Source organism: Arachis hypogaea, chromosome 18, assembly GCF_003086295.3.
Source record: "Arachis hypogaea cultivar Tifrunner chromosome 18, arahy.Tifrunner.gnm2.J5K5, whole genome shotgun sequence".
NCBI lineage: Eukaryota > Viridiplantae > Streptophyta > Magnoliopsida > Fabales > Fabaceae > Arachis > Arachis hypogaea.
Genome location: NC_092053.1, coordinates 1,312,187 through 1,334,369, shown reverse-complemented (window position 1 = coordinate 1,334,369; position 22,183 = coordinate 1,312,187). Strand labels below are relative to the sequence as shown.

Here is a 22,183-nt window from a genome sequence, read left to right as displayed (position 1 = left end):
CTGTGTTACAGAGAGAAGGAACGTAAAAGAAAAAAATAATAACTAATTATGAAGTGAGTAGGAAGTTAGAGAAATTATAAGATTTAAATTTTAAATTCTTAATTATAAATGTGTATCCTAAAAAATAGAAATATGTTTTAATTAAAAAATAATTAAATAATATTAAAGGCTGACCAAAAGTTGAATTTTGTTGTACAAGTAGTATTTTCCAAAACCTAAATAAAAGAAATTAAAGTTGCTGATATTCACTCAAAATGAATAAATAAAAGAGCATGTGGCAAATACTAAGGATGCATGCATGGTCACGTTAGCTATAGCAGCGGGCATATTCCAAAACCGCTTAATAACTACCCACTATGCGTAACTAACTAAATACACTCGCTCTAATCACTATCATGTTCTTGTGCTTATATATACAGATCCTGCACTTTGCATTGCTTTACCAATTACCACCACTTTTTGCTTCTTCAATATCCATTCTTACTTGATTATATCCATTGAAATACAGACCGGTCATGGAGCAAGATTATGGACGTTACTTGCTTATACTTCTTGGATTATTGTTCGTTTCCTCGTAGATCCTTTTTCATTGCAACTAGTTTTTATTTGTTCCGAATTCATCTCCATCTCTTTATTATCGCGGTTCGATCCTTTTATTTGCCTAATTGTAGATTCCAGATCGCTCATTCATGTCTAAGTGTTTGTCTCTGGTTCTTAGTTGAAAAATTTTAATTTCAACGCAATTCTTTCCTCATTATTCTCTGATTTCTTACACTTTACATGTCACTTTTATTGTGTCATTTGCATTCGGATTTTTCAAGAATTCTAGCTCTGACAAAAATGAACCAAATTTTGATACGTACTTTAATAATAGGGTTTTCAAATACTAAGCCCTTGCATGTACCTTTATAAATTATGATTTTAGCTACCTTATCTGCATGGTAAATCTAGTTATATTGAATTATGAGAATCCATATCCTTATCATGCATTTCTCAGCGAATTTCGTTTTAATGCAGCCGTTTTCTTTGTTTGCTTTTGCAGCTAGTAATTTGATTCTGTTAGATTAAGAATATAACATGAGCACCACAGTTGAGGGTGTAGTTCAGCCTGGTGCTCTTATAATAATTCTCCCTCTGCAGCTGGAAGTAGCAAGGCCAGAGGTTCAAAGGAATTCGCTGCCAGCTGAGAATCTCAATGAGGAAGAGTGGGTAACTGTTTATGGGTAATGTCCTAACCTACTTCAGCATTTAAGTCTTGACTATTGATTGTAGTACTGCATTGAGTTATTAACCTTAATCCTGTTCCACTATATATAATTTTGATTGTAATTATGCACCTTAAGCTATTGCCATGTATATAAAGAAAGCGTGAATAAAATAACATAAATTTTACTTTATAATTATCAAAAGAAATTGCTTCAAAGTTCAACCACTTGAGAGCAATCATGCTTCCTATGGCACACAAAAAGCTTACACTGAGTGGATGTGCAGCTATTTCTGTGCAAGAAATATACCTTCCACACAAATGACCATGTTTTCAGTGTAAAAAACCAATATGCTCTTGCACCTTTCAACAAGGCCTGTCAAATTTGCAACTATGTTTCAAATGTCCTTTTAACAAGTTCCTCCCGCAGATTTTCTCCAGGTGATACTAATTTGGTTTTAAGGGAGTTTGAAAAATGTGGTGAAATTTTGAAACATGTTCCTGGTCCTAGAGATGCTAATTGGATGCATATTTTATATCAGGTTTGCAATCTTTCCCTTGCTTGAACATATTGATTAAATAGAAATAGTTGTGCATCAATCAATCAAAACTATGCATACATACTGTTTTGATGATATTATCAAATGCATATGCAGAATCGTTCTGATGCACAGAAAGCCCTTAACAAGAATGGAATGCAGCTCAATGGAGTCCTAATAGTTGGTGTGAAACCCTTGGATCCCATGCAACGTCAAGCATTGGATGAACGTCTTAACCATCAGGTATTTATGCCCTTTCCTCTATCCTCTGCTAGAAATTCAGAATCAAGTATGCTGAAATCTCCCTCTCGACCCTACCATTTGCAGAATGACAACTCAACTTCTCATCAAACTGGAGGAGCCATTGTTTCTCCAACAAAATTAAGGGTGCACAGGATGATGGATTGGATATTTGGAGTCTAGATGAGCTATAATGGTGGATCAGATTATATCATTCTGTTTTGTTTTAAATGACGAGTGGCTGTTTCAGCTATTCAAATGCTGTTAAAAAGTTTGGCATGCCTTCTGGATTTGAGTTGGAATGTTTATTCTTTGGATGCTAGTGGTTGGATTTTATTTCTTCATAATGTTTCATTCTTATTGGATAACTATAGGCCAGAGTCTTTGTAGCTATGTTTTTGGAACATCATATATAGTTATATATTTTTATATATTTAACTTAATCCTCAATAAGCTCTAAATTAAAAATTTAATATGTTTGATTTTGTTTACATTTTCTTACATTTTAATATAAAAAATAAAAAATAAAAATATTAATTTGATTGCTATATCAAAATAAAATTATTTAAAAAATTTATATATTTTTTTATCAAAATAAAAATTTATGTCAAAATAAAATTATTTGTAATAATTTTTTTTATATATTTTACAATTCTATTTTTATTATTAAATTTGTATTTAACATTGGGTGTGGTATAAAATCTCAATTTTAATTAATTTTTTTTTTTTACATATAATTTTGTTTTCGTATAGCTTACTATTTTTTTTTTTTTATAGTACAGCAAATTCTAAACCCCAACAAAATATAGATGACACACATTTTAATAGTATTGCTTTTTTGCTTAACAATGCATAAACCACTGAAATAGTATCTCTTATGTTGCTCTTAACACTCTTCTTTATTAGTGAGGTAAGTAGATAATGAAATTTTTTTTTTTGTTCCCCACGATATCCCCCAACCCGACAGGCCAAGGACTAATTCGTAATGATATTGAGCTCTATTTAAGGGTTTGCCGTTGGCCAATGAGTTGCTGCATGCACAAGGCGGGATTAGATAATGAAATTTTTTAATTGGTTCATGTTTGTATTGTGTGAATCATGATTTAGCTCATAATTTATTATATCATCAATGAATCTATATAGTTAAATCTACATAATTATATTGGAGATTGAGCGTGGTCCATGTGTTAATTTTGTTGTTAACTATGTTTGCTTGGAACAGATATAATTGAGATTTTCACAAAAGTCTTGGTGAATAAGATATTAAAAAAAATTCAACAAAATCAATATATCCTTCCGAAATCACTCGCCATTCTACATTTAATAATTGATATTTGGACATGTTTAATTACAGGATCTGTTTTCTAAAATTATGCTGTTAGCAGGGATATAAAAAATCCTTTTAATTTTTACAAATCACTTAATGTTTAATATCAAACTCTTACTTCTTTTAGTAACAAAATGCATAGAACTCTCTACAACTCCATGGCATCAATAAACTCATCTTTATTCTCATGAAAGACACCAAATCATGGTTTACATCATCAATGCTTTATTAACGTGCCAAAAATTCCATGGAGTTAATGGTGAATTTTTTTATTCTATTATTTTTTTTTCCTTCTCACATAATGTGTTGTCTTAAAAAATTTTCTATCAGATAAACTTTATGTTTCTATTGCATGCTCCCTTCAAAGAGTTTTTCCCTCATGAATTTAAGAATTAGTTCATAAGCTGATTTTGATTTTCAACTTCAAAAGTATTATGATATTCATTTACTGTTATGATCTATGGATAAACGAAGGAAAATTTGACAGAAAGCTAGAATTGAATTTTATTAATGGTGAGATTTAGATTTACATTAGAGCTACACACTATATAGGATAATATCTATCAAGAAACTAACACATTGTGGTAACTAACAATAGAAATTACTCACATCTATCTCTAATTAAGTTACTAATATCTCTAAAATTTACTATGATTGGTTGGTAGTTAAATGATTGGACTTATATTTTAGTTTATAGAATATTTTGGCTTAGAGGAAGGAAGCTAGGGTCAGGATGCCCACAACACTGGGACTCATTGGCACCTTAAAATGAGAGCAGAGAGTGGATGAAGAAAACTATCTCAACATCAATGGTAATGAAACTATGTATGGGGACAACATTGAAGATAATCACCATACTAGTGGTGAAGTTCAATTAGCAGTGATAAAAATGTTATTTTGTTGCCACTTATGTCTTTAGCAGGGATAAAAATGTTTATTTTGTTAGCAATTATGTTATTGAGGAGAACAAATATAAAAATATGTAAAGGTACCATATTTTGTATTTCCTTGTGAAACTTTGGACGTTGGAAATAAATAATATTCTCATGTATTTTAAAAATAGAATCATTCATTTGTTAGCCAATCTTAAATTTGAATAATGCAAATTGAATTTTTAAAGAAAAGTCAATTAGATGTTTGATTACTTAATAGCACACTTATCATAAACCGAATTACAAAATAATTTGCATCTAGATATATAACTGAACATCACATAGTTAATTAATTACAGTTTCTTATGTGATTATAATAAAAATCATTTGTATTAATTATTTAATATTTTTTTATGCATAACAGTTACATATTATTACAGATTTTATTTAAATACACATACATAATAGCTTTTTTTCATATAAGTAGAATCTATGGATTTTAAAAACAATTATCTGGACTATTGATAGTAGAGGACGGCACAGTATTTTATCCCATACAATAGATTTTTATGTACAAACAATTTTTTAAAGTAAAAATAACAACTATTAATATCAATAGGTGCTAATTAATTTTGATATTTATAATCTCATTCTGGGACCACTTCTAGTTCTAATAACATTTGAACAAAAAGAAATTCAGCCCCCTGATGCATACACTGCACCTTGCACCAACACTACAATCGACACAATAATAAAAACAAGAACACGAGAAAAGGGAGGTGATTGGCGGTACCAATAGCTGAAATTGGCTGCAAGAACCAGTAGAAAGATATGCAGGAGAATGACCTTGTTATGTGGAATAGCTAACATCTTCACGAAATAGTTCACCACAGCTTTTTGCACTGGCCAAAAAACTAAAGCAGCTATTATCCTATTCTTGTTGAAGAAATTGAAGATATCAAGCACGTCCTGCCACTCTGGTAGCCGATTGGGTTCGCATGCAGTCCACATCCAACAAATGATTGCAGGAAAAACGGCAAATACAAACAACCGCTCCCAAAGAGTGGGAGGGGTGGCATTAATTGCAGAAACAAGAACAATCTGAAATGGTTTATATAGCATTCCTACAAAAGATGAATGCAGACCCAGATTTGCAATCCAGTAGTAGGGTCCATAATGTGCTTCTCCCCTGTATATGATATGAAGAACTAAAAGCGCAACAAGCCATTCGTACAGAAAAAATAAGAATACTATCTCCCAAATAGAAGATTCTTGGGCAAACAAATAGTAATTAATCAGCATTTGAGAAGGTCTGTAACATAGAGTAACAATTGCTGCCATAATCTTGTAGAGTACTATAATTTTGCTGCAAAAAAAAATTTACATAAAAAAACAATGATTGGATGATTAAATAGAAAGAAAGAAGAACACTAACCCAAACCATGTCATTTTGAAAATTGCCTGTGTTTCAAAGAAAAGGAGAAGATGTGAACGTGAGAGAGAGAATAATGAAGGAACTATGAAACCTTTAAATATATACAAGTTTGTAACTGACTAATTTAAACCTTCCCAACCTCCTCTTCTCCTTCCACAATCGGGAGTTCCTCGCGACAAGCAGCGGATCACTTGCATTTTTGTTGAATAAGGTATTTTTATTTATTTATTTAATTTAATATTATTCTATATTCCACGATTTATTTAGTTGAATTTTTTATATTATGCAAAAAAATAGAATATTTGCCAATGAGTTATACCTCAAATGACATAGTCTAAGAGGTTACAGGTTCGAGTCTCCTATTTTTGCTAAAAAAAAAAAATAGAATATTTAATAAATATTAGTATTATTGTATTTTTATAAATTAATAAAAGACATTCAATAAGTAAGGTTTTTTATTTATATAAATTAAATAATTATATTATTTACCGATTTCTATTATTTCCAGTATTTTTACCGAAATCCATTTTTAAGCATATTTCGTTTACAGTATAAACGAAATATAGTGCATTTCGTTTACATTGTAGACAAAGTATAGTGTATTTCGTTTACAGTGTAAACGAAATATAGTAAATATCATGAAACGTGTATATTTCGTTTACAGTGTAAACGAAATCCAAGTACTTGTAATTATAAAAAAAATTATTTTTATAGTTATAAAAGTATAATTTTTAAAATAATAAAATAGTATTAAAAATATAATTCTGACCGATTTAAAAAATAAAAATAGTTTATATAAAAATATAACTTATAATTCTACCTTAATTAATTTATATCTCATTTATATTTAAAAATTTAAACTAATAATTTTCTCACGTTGTTATTCTATAAATGAAAACGTTTCAAATTTCAATTAATGAGCGGTTTTAATTGAAGTCACGTAATTTAAACCTGCTATTTTAATATAAAAATTTTATAAGATTTTTCATATACTCTATTATTTAAAATGTTCAAATTATATCCTTCAAATTATATTAAAATTTTTAAATTTAAATTATATATCGTTTAAATTTTGCTTATCAAAATTTTTAAATTTTTTAAATTTTTATTTTTTTGAGTACTAATTTAAATGAGATAGTTTTTAGAATATAATGTGATCGCCATTTTAAATTATTATTTAATCGCTACGATTTAAATGGACAGATTTAAATTACGTGTTTGAATGGGCAATTTTAAATGATGTCATTTGAGTCAAAACCGCTCATTAAAACCGTCTATCTCCCATGTTAATTGAAACGTTTAGAATAACAAGTTATTAGTTTAAATTTTAAAAGATAGATAAGATTCAAATTAAAAAACATATATCGAATTTTATCTTTTAAATCGGTCAAAATTATATTTTAATACGGTTTTATCATTTTAAAAATTATATTTTTATACCTATAAAAATTAAATTTTTTATAATTACAAGTACTCGTATTTCGTTTACACTCATTGTATTTCGTTTACACTGTAAACGAAATACGTGTAAAATACATTCGTTTACACTGTAAACAAAATATGCTTAAAAAAGGATTTCGATAAAAACACTGGAAATAATGAAAATCAGTAAATAATATAATTATTTAATTTATATAAATAAAAAATCCCAATAATTATTCTAAATTTTAATATTTATCTTTCTATTTTTTTTTTACATATTTTACAAGATATATATTCAAATTTTTGTACAATCATAATGATAAAAAAATAAAAGAATTTATGCATTTTTAAGAGGAAGGCTAATGTTCAATAAGGAGAAAATCTAACTTCCACAATATTAACACCTATAGATAATTTTTCTACTTCTAAATCATGAAGAAGTGAGATGCAACTTTCAAAGGTTCAAAGAGTTGTATCTGATGAGTTTGATCTTAATTCTTTGGAACGAAACCTTGGAAAACGGCTTTAAATTTGGCAATATCATTCAAACCAAAGAGATGAGGTTAGACTAGCTTATCTTAAAAGGGGTCTATATCAGAAGTATCTTGACAATTATCCTTTATCTGGTACGAAGCATTCAAGACAATTTTATTATGCTTAGTTTGGTATTTTTCCCTTCATGGTTAGAGTATTCATCTTCTGAAGATGCAGCATATTGTTTATTTTGTTATTTGGTTAGCAAAAAACTCAGTGGACATAATAATTCAGATGTTTTTATTAGTTAAGGGTTTAGAATTTGACAAAAGGTTAATGATGGAATGAATTGTACTTTTCTTAAATATATTGGAGATTCTTGCTCACCACACAATAATGCAGTTGGAGCATGTCTAGACTTACTGAATCAGGCAAGTCACATCTAAAATGTAATTGAGGATCATACTTCTAAAGAAATTCAAAAGAATCGATTGCGTCTAAAATCTTCTATTGATGCAACTCGTTAGCTTACATTTCAAGCTTGTGCTTTCAGAGGTCATGATGAGACTCTGGAATAAAAAAATCAAGGTAATTTTTTGAAATGATAAAACTTATAGCTTTTTACAATGATGAAATTGTAAAAATTGTGTTAGAAAATGCTCTATCTAATGCTAAATATACTTTACATCAAATTCAAAAAGAAATCTTGTATAGTCTCTCAAACAAGGTGAGAAAGTATCTTTGTGAGGAAATTGGAGATTCTAAATTTTGTATTATAGTAGATGAAACTCGTGATGAATCTAAAAGAGAACAAATAGTACTTGTTTTAGGATTTGTTGATCTACATTATTTTATTCAAGAGCGTTTTCTTGATCTTGTGCATGTTAAAGATACTCTATCATTAACTCTGAAACAAAAATTGTGTGACATTCTTTTTCGACATGGTCTTGATATCTCTAATATTCGTGGTCAAGAATATGATGGTGCCAGCAACATGAGAGGGGAATGAAATGGTTTACAAGCCCTTATGTTTACTATATCCACTATTTTGCTCATCGATTACAACTTGCATTAGTTGCTGCATCTAGTGAAGTTATTTTTGTGTATCAATTTTTTTTAAAATTGACTTTCATTGTCAACATTATTTGTTCTTCTAGTAAGTAACATGATGAGTTACATGCTGTCAAGACATATGAAATTGCTCATTTATTAGAGATTGATGAACTTGAAACTGGTAAAGGAACAAATCAAATTGGTACTTTGAAACGAGCAGGTGATATTCGATAAAGTTCTCATTTCTCTTCTGTTTGCAGTTTGATAAATATGTATGGTGCAACGTTGAATATTTTACAAAAGATTATTATTGATGGATCAACTTATTCTTTGTGTGATGATACAGATAGTGCTTACAATACCCTGACTTCATTTGAGTTTGTATTGATCTTGCATTTGGTGAAAGATATTATGGAAATAACTGATGTTCTTTGTCAAACTTTACAAAAACAGTCTCAAGACATAGTATTGTGCAACTATTTCATTCTACAAAAACACTTATCTAAAACATGAGAGATGACAGATGGGAGGAATCACTAAAAAATGTGAAATTATTTTGTAAGCAACATGATATTCTAATTCCTAATTTAACTGCTTCTTATATAGCAAGACAAGAATGCTCGCGTCACCAAAAAGATCATATTACAGTTGAGCATTATTTTAGAGTAGAGATATTTTTAGTCACAATTGATAAGCAATTACAAGAGTTGAATAGCAGATTTAATGATCAAGGAATGGATCTACTAAGTTTGAGTTTTACTCTCATGTCTCAAGATGCTTACAAAAATGTTGACATTGCTAAAATTTTTACTTTTGTTGACAGTTACTATCCTGAAGACTTTAGAACAAGAGAAGATTAATTTGCCTTTTCACCTTCAATATTTTATTCTTGATACTCGTCAGCATTCAAAAATGAATAATTTGTCAACTATTCATGAATTGTGTAGATATTTAGCAAAAAGAAAAAAGTGTATCACCGGATTGATAGATTAATTCTTCTGATATTAACTTTTTCAGTTTTTATAGCTACTACATAGCGCTCATTTTCAGCAATAAAAATATTGAAAATAAGATTAAGAAATAAGATGGAGAATATTTTTTTCATGGATAGTTTAATTATTTATATTAAAAAAATTATTAAAAAATTTACTTCTGAATAATTATTAAAAATTTTAAGTCGCTCAAAATTTGAAAAGTACTATTATAAATTATTTTATATTTTTTATATCTAAAATTATTTATTATTTTATTAGTAACTAATTTAAAAAATAATTATATTTATAAATTTTATTTTAATATAAATTTTATTACGTAATTTTTATGTTAAATTTTTTGTCCCAAAATGTTTGCTCTGAAGTTTCGATAAGCCACCCTTATTTACCGTCTTTTAATTTATTAGTTATTTTGTGCATGCTAAACTACATGCACCTTTTTTGTCATGTTATTCAGTGTTGTTATGAAACAAAATTATTTTTACACATACATCTAATCGTATACTACTGTATCATTGAAATCATTTGATTCAACTAAGTACTTATTATTTCACTAGTTATATAAACACAAATATTTATAATTTTTTTTTCATTTCGGTACATACTAAATAATCTATTTAAAATTATAAATGTTTTTCCTTTCCTTTGCTGCTGGTATGTATATATGCGTTTGATAAAAAGGATTTCATTATCCTGAAATTATTTGAATGAGTGATCAATATTTTTTTTTTTTTTTGGTATTAATGAGTGATCAATATTATTAAAATAAAATAAAACTGTAAGTACAATATATTGTTTTTTTTTTCGGTTCAGAGATGAAAAATTAAAATAAGGTCTACGATCACGAAATCCATCATGAATGGGCCCAAATATAGTGATCCAGTTAAAACCAAACCAGCGATGAGTATGTTGCATGTGAGCTTGTTTCATTATTTGATTTATTTCTGTGATCCTTTTGAGTAGAATACTTTTGTCAACAGAATATGGAAAGCGTGCTTAGGTAATCTTTGGAGCTGTTTTTTTCTATTTTGGTTAAAATTTTATGCGCTTATTTTGCATGGATACTTATCACTTCTGTCAACAGGATATGGCTTTCAAAAACCCATTATAGATGTTGCATCCATTTTTAAATGAAAAGCATTGCTCTAGTTTTAGTTTCATATTGATACCGTATAACAATTAATTGTTAATTTAATAAAAAAAATTAAATAACTAAAATCATACATTTAATAAAAATAAATTTTGTGATTTTAAAATATTAGAAATACATTTTGAAAATAAACCAATCAAACATATTTTTATTATTTTCGATATTCAAAAATATATCTTCTTTTTACAAACCAATCGCATTTTTTAAAACGTGAAAAATTGAAAATAAAAATTATTTTCTAAAAATAAAAACAGAAAACAAAAACAAAAAATATTTTCGCAGACCAATTAACCCCTAACTTTGTTTTTGCCTTTTTAAAATTATTTTTGTTAAAAATATTTTTAAAATATTTAATGAATCATATTTTTATATATTTTTGTTTTCATCGAAAATAAAAATAAAAACACCAAACCAAATCATCCCCTTAGCTTTACTTCTTGATGCTCAAATTAAAGTGTATGTTAACCCTGGAACTTTGTATACCAAAAGTTTTATTTTCCATTATTCCCTCAGGCACTTGGATACACTTAAGCTTGACACTGCTGCCTCTATAATAGGAGTAGTTCTCCATTGTTTTTGCATTGCTTCGGTTATTAATATTTTTTTTGGTTTTAAAATAAAGCATCATAAGGTTAATTTATTGGATTTCACTAGAGACACTAGATTGGAGTGACAAGAGAATCCCCATATTTTTTCCAGCCTTAAACATAGTGATCAACGTAAACTTCTCTTCTTAGTTGACAAACTATTAAAGAATAAAATTAAAATATTTATAATCTCACCGCGCATATGTTCGGGTTACGAGAATGGATCATCTCAATTGTTGAAAAAAATTAAAAGAGTAAAGTATGATCTATAACCTTTCAATACACTTTCTCTCATATTTTCTTGTGATTCCACTTATAACAATTAATGGTGAGAAATCATACTTTATTCCTTCAATTGTTAAAAGAAATTGAGAGGATCCATTTCCCACGGGCCACTTCTAGTTCTCATAAATATAAAAGAGTACGTGGCAACTTGCATGCATGGTCACATTAGCTATAGCAGCGGCCATATTCCAAAACCACTAAAGATGTGGCCTTGATTGTTGACCATTCTTTGACCGAATTAAGTCATACCCACCAATAATGGCCGCACGTTAGTCTCAACTTTAATAACTACCCACTATGTATAACTACCTAAACACACTCTAATCACTATCATGTTCTTGTGCTTATATATACAGACCCTGCACTTTGCATTGGTTTATCACCACTTTTTGCTTCTTCAACATCCATTCTTAATAAAGCATGTCACATCTATTTAAATGTGTGATTCTTTTCATCATGCTGTGTACCACAGCTTCGAGGGAGTTCAAAGTTGGTGATCACTTTGGTTGGCGTGTTCCTGATCCCACTGACACTTCATTCTACACCCATTGGGCTGAAAGAAACAGGTTCCAAGTTGGAGATTCTCTCGGTATATATCTATATCTATATCTATGGCATTTGCACTTAGACTTATGCAACTTATGAATGTTAATTTTCTTTGTGTTTTTGCAGTGTTTGAGTACGAGAATGACTCAGTTCTAAGTGTGGAGGAATGGGACTATTTTCACTGCGATGCAAGTAACCCCATCACAGCCTTTGACAATGGCAAGAGCATTCTCAATCTTGATAGCCCTGGTGCCTTCTACTTCATCAGTGGAACCGCTCATCATTGTAGCAGAGGACAGAAGCTTCTTGTGGAGGTTATGTCCCCACAACATCATCCAGTTCCAGTTCCAGTTCCAGAATCCCCACCACCCTCTTTGCTTGCACCTCAAGGTATCTCGCTGTCGCCGATGTCTCCTTCGCCTGAAGCCTTCTCCCCAGTAGCTTCATCTCCTTATGATAGCATAGCAGAAGATTCAACCTCTATTATGCTTAGTAATTCAGCAGTTATGGCTCCCTTTGCTACATTTTTGGTTGTGTTACTCTTAGCACTCTGAATGTACCTCTTGTTATGTTTTTTTTTTTTTGGAACTCCTTGGTTGTTTAGGCATTAGTGCATTACCATTTAACCTATTCTTTTTCTGCAGCAGAGACTTTGATATATTGTATGGATTTGTATTGTATTTAATTATTTATTTATGATCATGCCTATAGTTTCTCTCATTTAAGTTTCTTTTTTCCTCTTTTGTGCTCAACTATTTTATTAGCTTAGTCATTGTTACTTAAGTAGAACATTCAGCTTTCTACTTTAAACAAATAAAGTTTTAAGCAAATAAGTTTGAAGACTAAGAAATGGTAAAACTAAACCCTGCATAGACCAAATATACAAATGCATTATTGATGGTTCTAGTTGAACTTGAGAAGGGGGTTGAATCAAGTTAGCTTAAAACTTTAAGTTTCAAACTCTGTTTTTGCTGTTGCTCGAGTTGCAGGAGATTATTTGAAATAGTCTCATACGCAGAAAATTAAAAGTGCAGAGAAGAGGAGAAAGTGCCATGAATCCTACATCCAGTCTCCACCACAAACCATGGTGGAATTTTCACTATAATTCTCAGGTTACATACACCAATACTATTGAATTACTCCCTAATTCAACTAGTATCTACCCCTAAGCTTTCTTCACCAAAGCTTAGCAACCCCAAAGTGCTATCCCAACTTGGAAGGGGAATCTATACAGATTCAGTTCTCACCAAGTGCTATCCCAACTTGGCAAGGGGAACTAATCCTAGTTCATAAACCCAGATTACATCAAAAAAATAAACAGTGGCTATTTCTGCATCACTCTTGCCTTTTCTCTCTTGGCTTTTGATCCTCACATGATTGCCTTTTTTTCAAAACAAAGAATAATGCAAGACAGCCATAACTATAAATCAGAATTAAGCTTGAGTAGAAGAAAGAGATTTCAGCTCTATGTTAGAGAAGGTGCTCTGAATTGGTGTGTGCTCTCTTTCTTAACTTGAAATGATGGAATGAGTCTTCTTATATATCTTCAGCTTGCTTAGAATTTCTGCCTCTTCCATTTCCTTGTGCCAGCTGCTCGTTGGAGCTGTCCTTGATGACATGCAGTCCTTTCTTCATCTTGCTTCACCACCTCAGCTGCTGGAGTGGCTCGACCACTACCTCTGCTGTCCTTGGTGTTTCTTTCTTCCTTGGCATGCTCTTCTTTTGCATCCTGCTCCATGATCTCTGCCATACGAGGAACTTCACCCACTACCTCTGCTGCTTGGCAAGTTTGTGTTTTGCTTTTCCTTTGCTGTAATTTGCTTTACTGTTTGTCCTTGGAGAGGTGAGAGTCCTTGTGTCTTGTTGCTTTGCTAGAGCCCCAGCTGTCCTTGATGTTGACAGATGTCCTTTTCTTTCTTTTCTTCTTTTGCCAACACATAGCCTTTTATTCTTAGCTGATCGGTGCAATGAGAATGAGCTTGGCTCTTTTACATTTGCTGAAGTACTAGCTGGTCTTGGACTAAGGCAATGTAGACTTGGGCATTTACTTGGAGCATTAAGGAAACAAGTAGCATTGTTTGGTTTGTGAGATAGTTAATGGGCCTACCACAATAAAACACACATTAAACAATATTGGGCTTTTTCACCCAAAACAATGTTTGTCATCATAACCCAAAATCAAAACTAGACTCAACAATCTCCCCCTTGATGACAAACATGATAAAATAGGGAAATTAAAAAATTTAAATGAGTTAAGAACACTTCCCTTTGATGACATTCAGATTGTGAGTTGCTCCCCCTGAATGCTAGCATTGCTCCCCCTTTATCATGGCTTACATCTTTTCCTGAACAAAATTTAAAAACAGCCAAGACCAATATATCCAAACAATATATCACAGTAATGGAAGCACAAAACAATTAACACTATGGAAGCACAGAGCAATTAACACTAAGCACAACACAAGCACACCACAAGATATATCATAGCACCACAAAACATTGTTCTTAACTATTACTGTTAATCCTTAAGCCAAAACTAACATTCCTTTTCTTTTCTCCCCCTTTTGTCATCAAGGGAGGAAAGGAAAAAAAACAACCTGCACAAAATTTGTTAGTGGCTGGTGCATATAGTTTAAGTAGCAGAGTAGTTAAAGTCTTTACAGTCATCCAAAATATTTAACAAGTTCAAAAGGAAACTAAGTCATAATCACAGATGAGATAAAATGAGCTAGGCATCAGAGTTGGATTCATCAGAGGTTCCATCGTCCTCCCCCTCATTGTCAGATGTGGTGAGGCCAACCTCAACATCCTCTACAAAGTCTCTCAGAATGCGAATCCTTCCTTTGGTCTTCTTAAGAGCATTCTCCTCCAAAACTTGATTCCTTTTGCGCTCAGCACCATGATGGAGAAGAAGGTCAGTCAGATTGATAAATTCTTCAAGCACATTCTTCAGAATGCGGGTCATGACCTTGATTGTAGTGGATGTGGAAGGGGAAATCAGAGGATCCTCATCAACAGAGGGAACATCAGTGCTGTCATCAGTTTGGCGACGCTTGGGAGCTGTTTTCTTTACTGCACCACCCCCTTTAATATATGAGTTACAATCTATGGCAATTTCAGCCCCAAAATCAACATTGTAATATTGAAAATTTTTTGTAAGAAGCATGCCATATGGTAACGCATTTTTGGTACTGACACAAGCATACATATGCCTTACAAGTAAGTAAGCAAAAGAGATGGGAATTTTTGAAAGCAGTGCATACAAAACCAGTGTGTCACAGAATGAGACGCGTTGAAAAGAGCCGCTCTGAGGCAAGATGACATGGTTCACAATCCTATGCAGCTGGGCACGGACTGGACCAAGAGACTTATGAGTTGGAGTGTTACCTTCTAAGAGAAGGATATTGATGCAGACAGTACTTAGGGCATCAAAGTATGAAACATTGAGTGTTTCATCCCACTTACCAGAGGTGTAGACATCAGGGCCTCGATCCTGGTAATCTAGGGCTTTGCCTAGGTGATATTTGTCAAGAATAATCACTTTGCCTTTAACAAAAGAGGCGATTCTCCCTTCTTTGTAGGACATGTTGCTATAGAACTGTTTTACCAAATCAGGTTAAATTTTCTCTTTGATGGACAGTATGGATGTCCAACCTTGATATGCAAACAATGGGGTAAAGTTCAGGCCTTTCTTACGGAGTTTGTCAAGATTGACAAGCTTCGAGGGACAGAATTTACGCTTGTAAACATCTTTGCAGAAAAACAGATAGTTCATGAGAGATTGAAAACGACGACGATCAAAGGACTCATCAGGAAAATCAGCATAAAATGACTTGTAAGCAATAGGATTTGAGAGTCTAGGTTCAGCAACAGGACGGAGGTCAAAGCCAATGACTGTACCGCGAGTATGGCGATTCTGAGTGGGGCGAGTCTCTTCGTCTTCGTGAAGAGGCCTCTTTCCTCTGGAAGAGCTAGGTTTGGAAGAACTCGGCTGAGAAGTGTTTGGTGGAGGAGGAGGAGGTGTAGGGCGAGGGGCAAAGCCAGGGCGGCGAGCAGTAGTCTTCGTGCGGGCCATGTCAGGAGAAGGGTTTGGTGGTGGAGATGGTGAGGAATGAGTGGGGGAATGAGAGGGAGAAGAGTGTGTGTGATCAGAACGGTGGGTGCCACTGTGGGAGCCTCTGTGAGCAACTCTCTTCTTTCGAGCCATATTTATAGAAGCACTGGTTCGGAGAAGATGAAAGAGTGGAGAGTGGAGAGTGTGGTGTGAATGGATGCATGCAGTGGGAAGTTATTATAAACTTAGAGAAGTGTAAAGGTTGCACCTTGAAAAAATAAAAATCCCAACTTTGAAAACGTATAGGAAGTAACAGCTGTAATTGTTGTACATTGCAGATGGGAACAAAAGCAAAATAAAATTTGGATTTGAAAACAAATTTTAAATGAGGCCCAAAAACTTATTTCAAAAAAAAATGAAAAAGCAACTATGAAATGGGCTCAATTGGATTCAGTAAAGAAAGCCCATATGTCGAGACTGCTCCAGCACGAGATGTTCATCATTCAGGCCTGAATCCAGTAGGCTTCATAGTGACTCAATGAAGGTTACTCATCATCTGCCAAAAAAATCTCACCGCGATTCAAGAGACAAAACACAAAAGATCTCATTATCAGAAACATTAAGAAAACAGAGATGAAGTTAGAATGCCCAGTTCAGTTCTTAACTTGCAGAACCTCTCCTCTATCAATGGTTTGGTGAATATATCAGCTAGCTGACCCTCAGAATTAACAAACTGAATATCTAAATTTCCATTTTGCACATGTTCTCTTATAGAATGAAAACGAACTTCAATGTGCTTTGTTCTAGAGTGCAAAACAGGGTTTTTGGAAATATTGATAGCACTCATGTTGTCACAAAATAATGGAATATTTGAGACATTCAATTTATAGTCAGCTAGTTGAGTTTTCAGCCATAATAATTGAGAACAACAAGAGGAGGCTGCAATATACTCAGCTTCGGCTGTAGAAAGTGCTACCGTAGCTTGCTTTTTGCTAGACCAAACAATGAGAGATTTCCCAAGAAAGCAGCACATGCCACTTGTGCTTCTTCTATCAGTCCTATCCCCAACAAAATCTGCATCACAGAAACCCACTAATTGAAAAGAATCAGTCTTAGGAAACCATAACCCATAATTAGTGGTACCAAGTACATATCGGATGATCCTCTTGACAGCAGAGAGATGTGACTCCTTAGGCTTTGATTGAAACCTTGAGCAGACTCCAACACTTTGGATGATATCAGGCCTTGAGGAGGTTAGATACATTAGGGATCCAATCATCCCTCTGTAACGTGTCTCATCAACATCTCTACCATGTTCATCCTTATCAAGCTTGATGTTAGGATGCATGGGGGTTCCCATAGGCTTAGCACAGTCCAGCCCAAACTTCTTGACAAGTTCCTTTGCATATTTTTCTTGATGGATGAATATGCCTTCTGCAGTTTGCTTGATTTGTAAGCCTAGGAAGAAATTGAGTTCTCCCATCATGCTCATATCAAATTCATTGGTCATAAGCTTAGCAAAATCTGCACACAAATCTTCATTAGCCAAACCAAATATAATATCATCAACATAAACTTGCACAAGAATAAAGTGATCATGATAATTTCTAATAAATAAAGTGGTGTCAGTGGCTCCTCTTTGAAAGTTATTTTTCAATAAAAATGAGCTAAGCCTCTCATACCAAGCTCTAGGAGCTTGTCTTAAACCATATAAGGCTTTAGCTAGTTTGAAAACATGGTTAGGAAAAGTTTTGTTTTCAAACCCAGGTGGTTGAGCCACATAAACCTCTCTATCTATTATGCCATTGAGGAAAGCACACTTTACGTCCATTTGGAACAACTTGAAGCCACAATGAGCAGCATATGCAAGGAGCAATCTGATGGCTTCCATTCGAGCTACGGGTGCAAAGGATTCATCAAAATCAATCCCTTCCTCTTGATCATATCCTTGAGCGACCAATCTAGCTTTGTTTCGGACTATGGATCCATCTTCACCCAGTTTGTTTCTGAAAATCCACTTAGTGCCAGTGACTTTCTTTCCATTTGGATAAGGCACTAATGACCAGACCTGGTTCTTCTCAAATTGCAGCAATTCTTCCTTCATAGCTAGCACCCATGAAGGATCAGCAAGAGCTTCTTGGATGTTTTGTGGTTCAATCTTTGATAAAAGAGCAATGTTGTTGGATTCGGCTCTTTTCAAAGATGAACGGGTAGTCCTGCCAGTGGATGGATTTCCTATTATGAACTCTTCAGGATAGTTTTTCAGAAACCTCCATTCTCTTGGTCTTTTTGACTGGTTTGAGGATTCAGGTTCCTCTTGATCAACAATAGCCTCTGCATCAGTATTTTCTGCAGCAACAGGAGATAATTCTAAATTGTCTCCTGCAGAATTGAAATTTTCGTTGCTAGTAGGTGCAGCTTCATGAGAACTTGAATTTTGATGAACTGGCTCATCATTCTTGGGTAGTTCAGCTTCGAAACCTGGACTATCATCTATGCAAACACTAGGAACAATGTTAGTCTCACAGAATGTGACATGCATGGTTTCCTCAACAGTTTTGGAGTTTTTGTTATAAACTCTATAGGCCTTACTATTTGTGGAATAACCAAGAAAAATCCCTTCATGTGTTTTAGGATCAAATTTTCCTAAATTTTCTTTGATATTCAAAATGAAACACTTGCAGCCAAACACATGAAAATAACTAAGATTAGGAGGATGCCCTTTCCAAAGTTCATATGGGGTTTTCTTCAAAAACTTCCTAATGATGGTTCTATTTAAAACATAGCAAGCTGTGTTCACAGCTTCAACCCATAAGAACTTAGGGATTTCATATTCACATAACATAGCTCTAGCCATTTCTTGTAAACTTCTATTTCTTCTCTCAACAACACCATTTTGTTGAGGAGTTCTTGGACAAGAGAAGTTATGTGATATGCCTTGTTCATCACAAAAAGATTCAAAAGATTGATTTTCAAATTCTTTACCATGGTCACTTCTAATTGAAACAATTTTTAAACCTTTTTCATTTTGAACCTTTTTGCTGAATTTCTCAAAAACTGAAAAAGCCTCATGTTTATGAGCAAGAAAGAACACCCAGCCAAATCTAGTATAGTCATCCACAATTACCATGCCATAACTCTTTCCTCCAAGACTTTAAGTCCTAGTTGGTCCAAACAGATCAAGATGTAACAACTCCAATGGTTTCTTAGTAGAGACATCTTCCTTGGGTTTGAAAGAGGTTTTAATTTGTTTACCCATTTGACAAGCATCACAGGTGATATCTTTGTCAAATTTTATATTAGGAAGACCTCTAACTAAGCTTCTCTTTACAAGCTTAGAGATTTGGAACATGCTAGCATGTCCTAACCTCTTATGCCACATCCATTTTTCAGACTCCATTGAAGAGAAGCAAGTTACATTTTGAACTTTTAGATCATCTAGAGTGATACCATAAACATTGTCACTTCTTTTGGCAACAAACAAAACAGCCCCTGTTTTCTCATTTATGACTTTACAATCAGATTTCCTAAAGGTTACAGCATACCCAAGGTTACACAATTGACTTATGCTCAATAGATTATGCTTTAACCCATCAACTAAGAAGACACTATCAATGCAAGTTGAAAAATCTTTGCCAACCTTACCAATGGCAATTATTTTACCTTTACCATTATCTCCAAAAGTGACAAATCCTCCATTATACTTGTTGAGTTTAATGAAGAAAGTATCCCTTCCGGTCATATGCCTTGAACATCCACTATCAAGATACCACATGTCCATTTTCTTCTTGGATGCAAGGCAAACCTGCATGTTCTTCAACTAACCTTAGGTATCCAAATCCATTTGGATCCTTTGATGTGAAATCTTCTTGGTTGCCCAAGAGCATTATAATCATGAACAACTTTATATAATTTACTATCATTACCAAAAGACTTAAGAAAGATGAAACATTGAGGAGGATCATGACCATTTCTGTTGCACTTGTAGCAATGATTCTTGCTTACTGATTTTTTAGGTTTGCTGAATCCTTTTGGTTTGAAAAGCTTGGAAGAGGAGGCTTCAGATTTTTTAAAGTTTTGTTTGAAAACAGCCTTGTTTTCCTCTATGAATCCAAGTCCAGATTTTTCAGATCCAAACCTTTGACAAGCAAGTAGTTTGTTCAGATTTTGAGAACCTTGAACAAACTTTGCTAAGTCTTCATTCAAATTTTTTATTTGTTCATTCAGCTTTTTATTTTCATAAATCAAATAAGTGGAAGCAGTAACTTCATGCTTGAGCTTGTATTTTTCTAATTCAGCTCGCAAGGCAATGTTTTCTTCTTTTAAAAACTTTTCATTGCTAGTTTCATTTGCCTTAACCTTTTTCAAAAGAAGATCATTTTCTGTCCTCAAAGCCTCATTTTCTTTCTTACATTTAGCATACTTATCCAAGAGTTTCTTAGAGTTCACAGAAATGTCTTTGATAATGTAGTGCAGTTCATCAATAGATAAGTCAGAGAGATCTACCTCATCTTCATCATTATGATCTGCCATCAGACATAGTTGAGCTTCTTGATCTGAGCTCTCTGAGCTGGTGTCGTTCTCCAAGTCCTCCCATGTTGCCATCATCACCTTCTTTTTGTCTTTCTTTGGTTTTTTGCCTTTCTTAAGTTGAGGGCAATCTGACTTGAAGTGACCAGGCTCCTTGTAGTGATGGCATGTGAACTTGACTTGATCTTTCTTGACATCTTTGGATGAGGAACTTCCTTTGCCTTTGTTTTTGTATCTTAGTAGTCTTCTCATTTTTCTTGCAAAGAGCACCATTTCTTCATCTGAGAAACTGTCATCAGATTCTTCTCCTTGGGCTGTCATTCTTGATTTTAGTGCTATACTTTTCTTTTTGTCATCTTTGTCTTGAGACATGTGAGTGGTTTCATAAGCCAGCAGCTTGCCTCTCAGCTCATCATAGGTGATTTTGATCAAATCATTCCTTTCAGAGATGGCTGTGCTTTTCACTTCCCATTTCTTAGTGAGACTCCTCAGAATCTTTCTTACTAAGGTTTCTTCAGAGTAGCTTCTTCCCATGGCGTCCAGATTATTGATGATTATCGAGAACCTTTCGAACATTTGATCAATGCTCTCATCTTCCTTCATACTGAACATTTCATACTCCTTCATTAATATGTCGATTCTGGTTTCCCTCACTTGCTTGGTGCCTTCATGAGTGAGTCTGAGCTTATCCCAAATTTCTTTAGCCGTTTTGTACCTTGACACTTTTCTGAACTCTTCAAAACTGATTGCACAGTGCATCAGGTTGATTGCCTTAGCATTGAGTTCAACCTTCTTCTTTTCTTCATTTGTCCATTCGCTGTCCTCCTTTGCCACAACTTCTCCATCAGCATTCTGTTTGGTGGGAACGTCTGGACCATTGAGAATGATCTTCCAGATGTTGTAGTCGATCGACTGCACGAAGATTCTCATTCTCTCTTTCCAGTAAGAGTAGTTGCTGCCATTGAAGTAGGGAGGTCTGTTGTTGGACTGCCCTTCAGTGAGAGTGAAAGCCACGATGTTGGGATTCATGTTGTTGGCCATGGATCTTTACTCCAAGCTGTGAAGCTTGCTTCTTGAGACCTTGCTCTGGATACCAATTGATGGTTCTAGTTGAACTTGAGAAGGGGGGGTTGAATCAAGTTAGCTTAAAACTTTAAGTTTCAAACTCTGTTTTTGCTGTTGCTCGAGTTGCAGGAGATTATTTGAAATAGTCTCATACGCAGAAAATTAAAAGTGCAGAGAAGAGGAGAAAGTGCCATGAATCCTACATCCAGTCTCCACCACAAACCATGGTGGAATTTTCACTATAATTCTCAGGTTACATACACCAATACTATTGAATTACTCCCTAATTCAACTAGTATCTACCCCTAAGCTTTCTTCACCAAAGCTTAGCAACCCCAAAGTGCTATCCCAACTTGGAAGGGGAATCTATACAGATTCAGTTCTCACCAAGTGCTATCCCAACTTGGC

General features: G+C 33.3%; 3 protein-coding genes across 3 annotated transcripts; 2 read left to right on the top strand and 1 right to left on the bottom strand.

Moving 5' to 3' along the window:
* Positions 1–1,077: 1,077 nt before the first annotated feature.
* On the top strand, positions 1,078–2,392 carry LOC112772567 (nuclear pore complex protein NUP35-like). Its single transcript, XM_072225994.1, has 4 exons — positions 1,078–1,223; positions 1,635–1,746; positions 1,861–1,986; positions 2,071–2,392. Exons 1-4 carry the CDS (start codon positions 1,078–1,080, stop codon positions 2,164–2,166), a joined length of 480 nt encoding a protein of 159 aa, XP_072082095.1. The 3' UTR covers positions 2,167–2,392.
* A 9,615-nt stretch (positions 2,393–12,007) lies between these two features.
* Positions 12,008–12,944, top strand: LOC112772566 (early nodulin-like protein 7). The gene is made up of 2 exons (XM_025817534.2): positions 12,008–12,169; positions 12,253–12,944. Exons 1-2 carry the CDS (start codon positions 12,037–12,039, stop codon positions 12,678–12,680), a joined length of 561 nt encoding a protein of 186 aa, XP_025673319.1. The 5' UTR covers positions 12,008–12,036; the 3' UTR covers positions 12,681–12,944.
* A 6,390-nt stretch (positions 12,945–19,334) lies between these two features.
* Positions 19,335–21,751, bottom strand: LOC140181698 (uncharacterized). Its single transcript, XM_072225989.1, has 2 exons — positions 20,511–21,751; positions 19,335–19,707 (listed from the first exon to the last, which is right to left on the bottom strand). Exons 1-2 carry the CDS (start codon positions 21,749–21,751, stop codon positions 19,335–19,337), a joined length of 1,614 nt encoding a protein of 537 aa, XP_072082090.1.
* Positions 21,752–22,183: the final 432 nt, after the last annotated feature.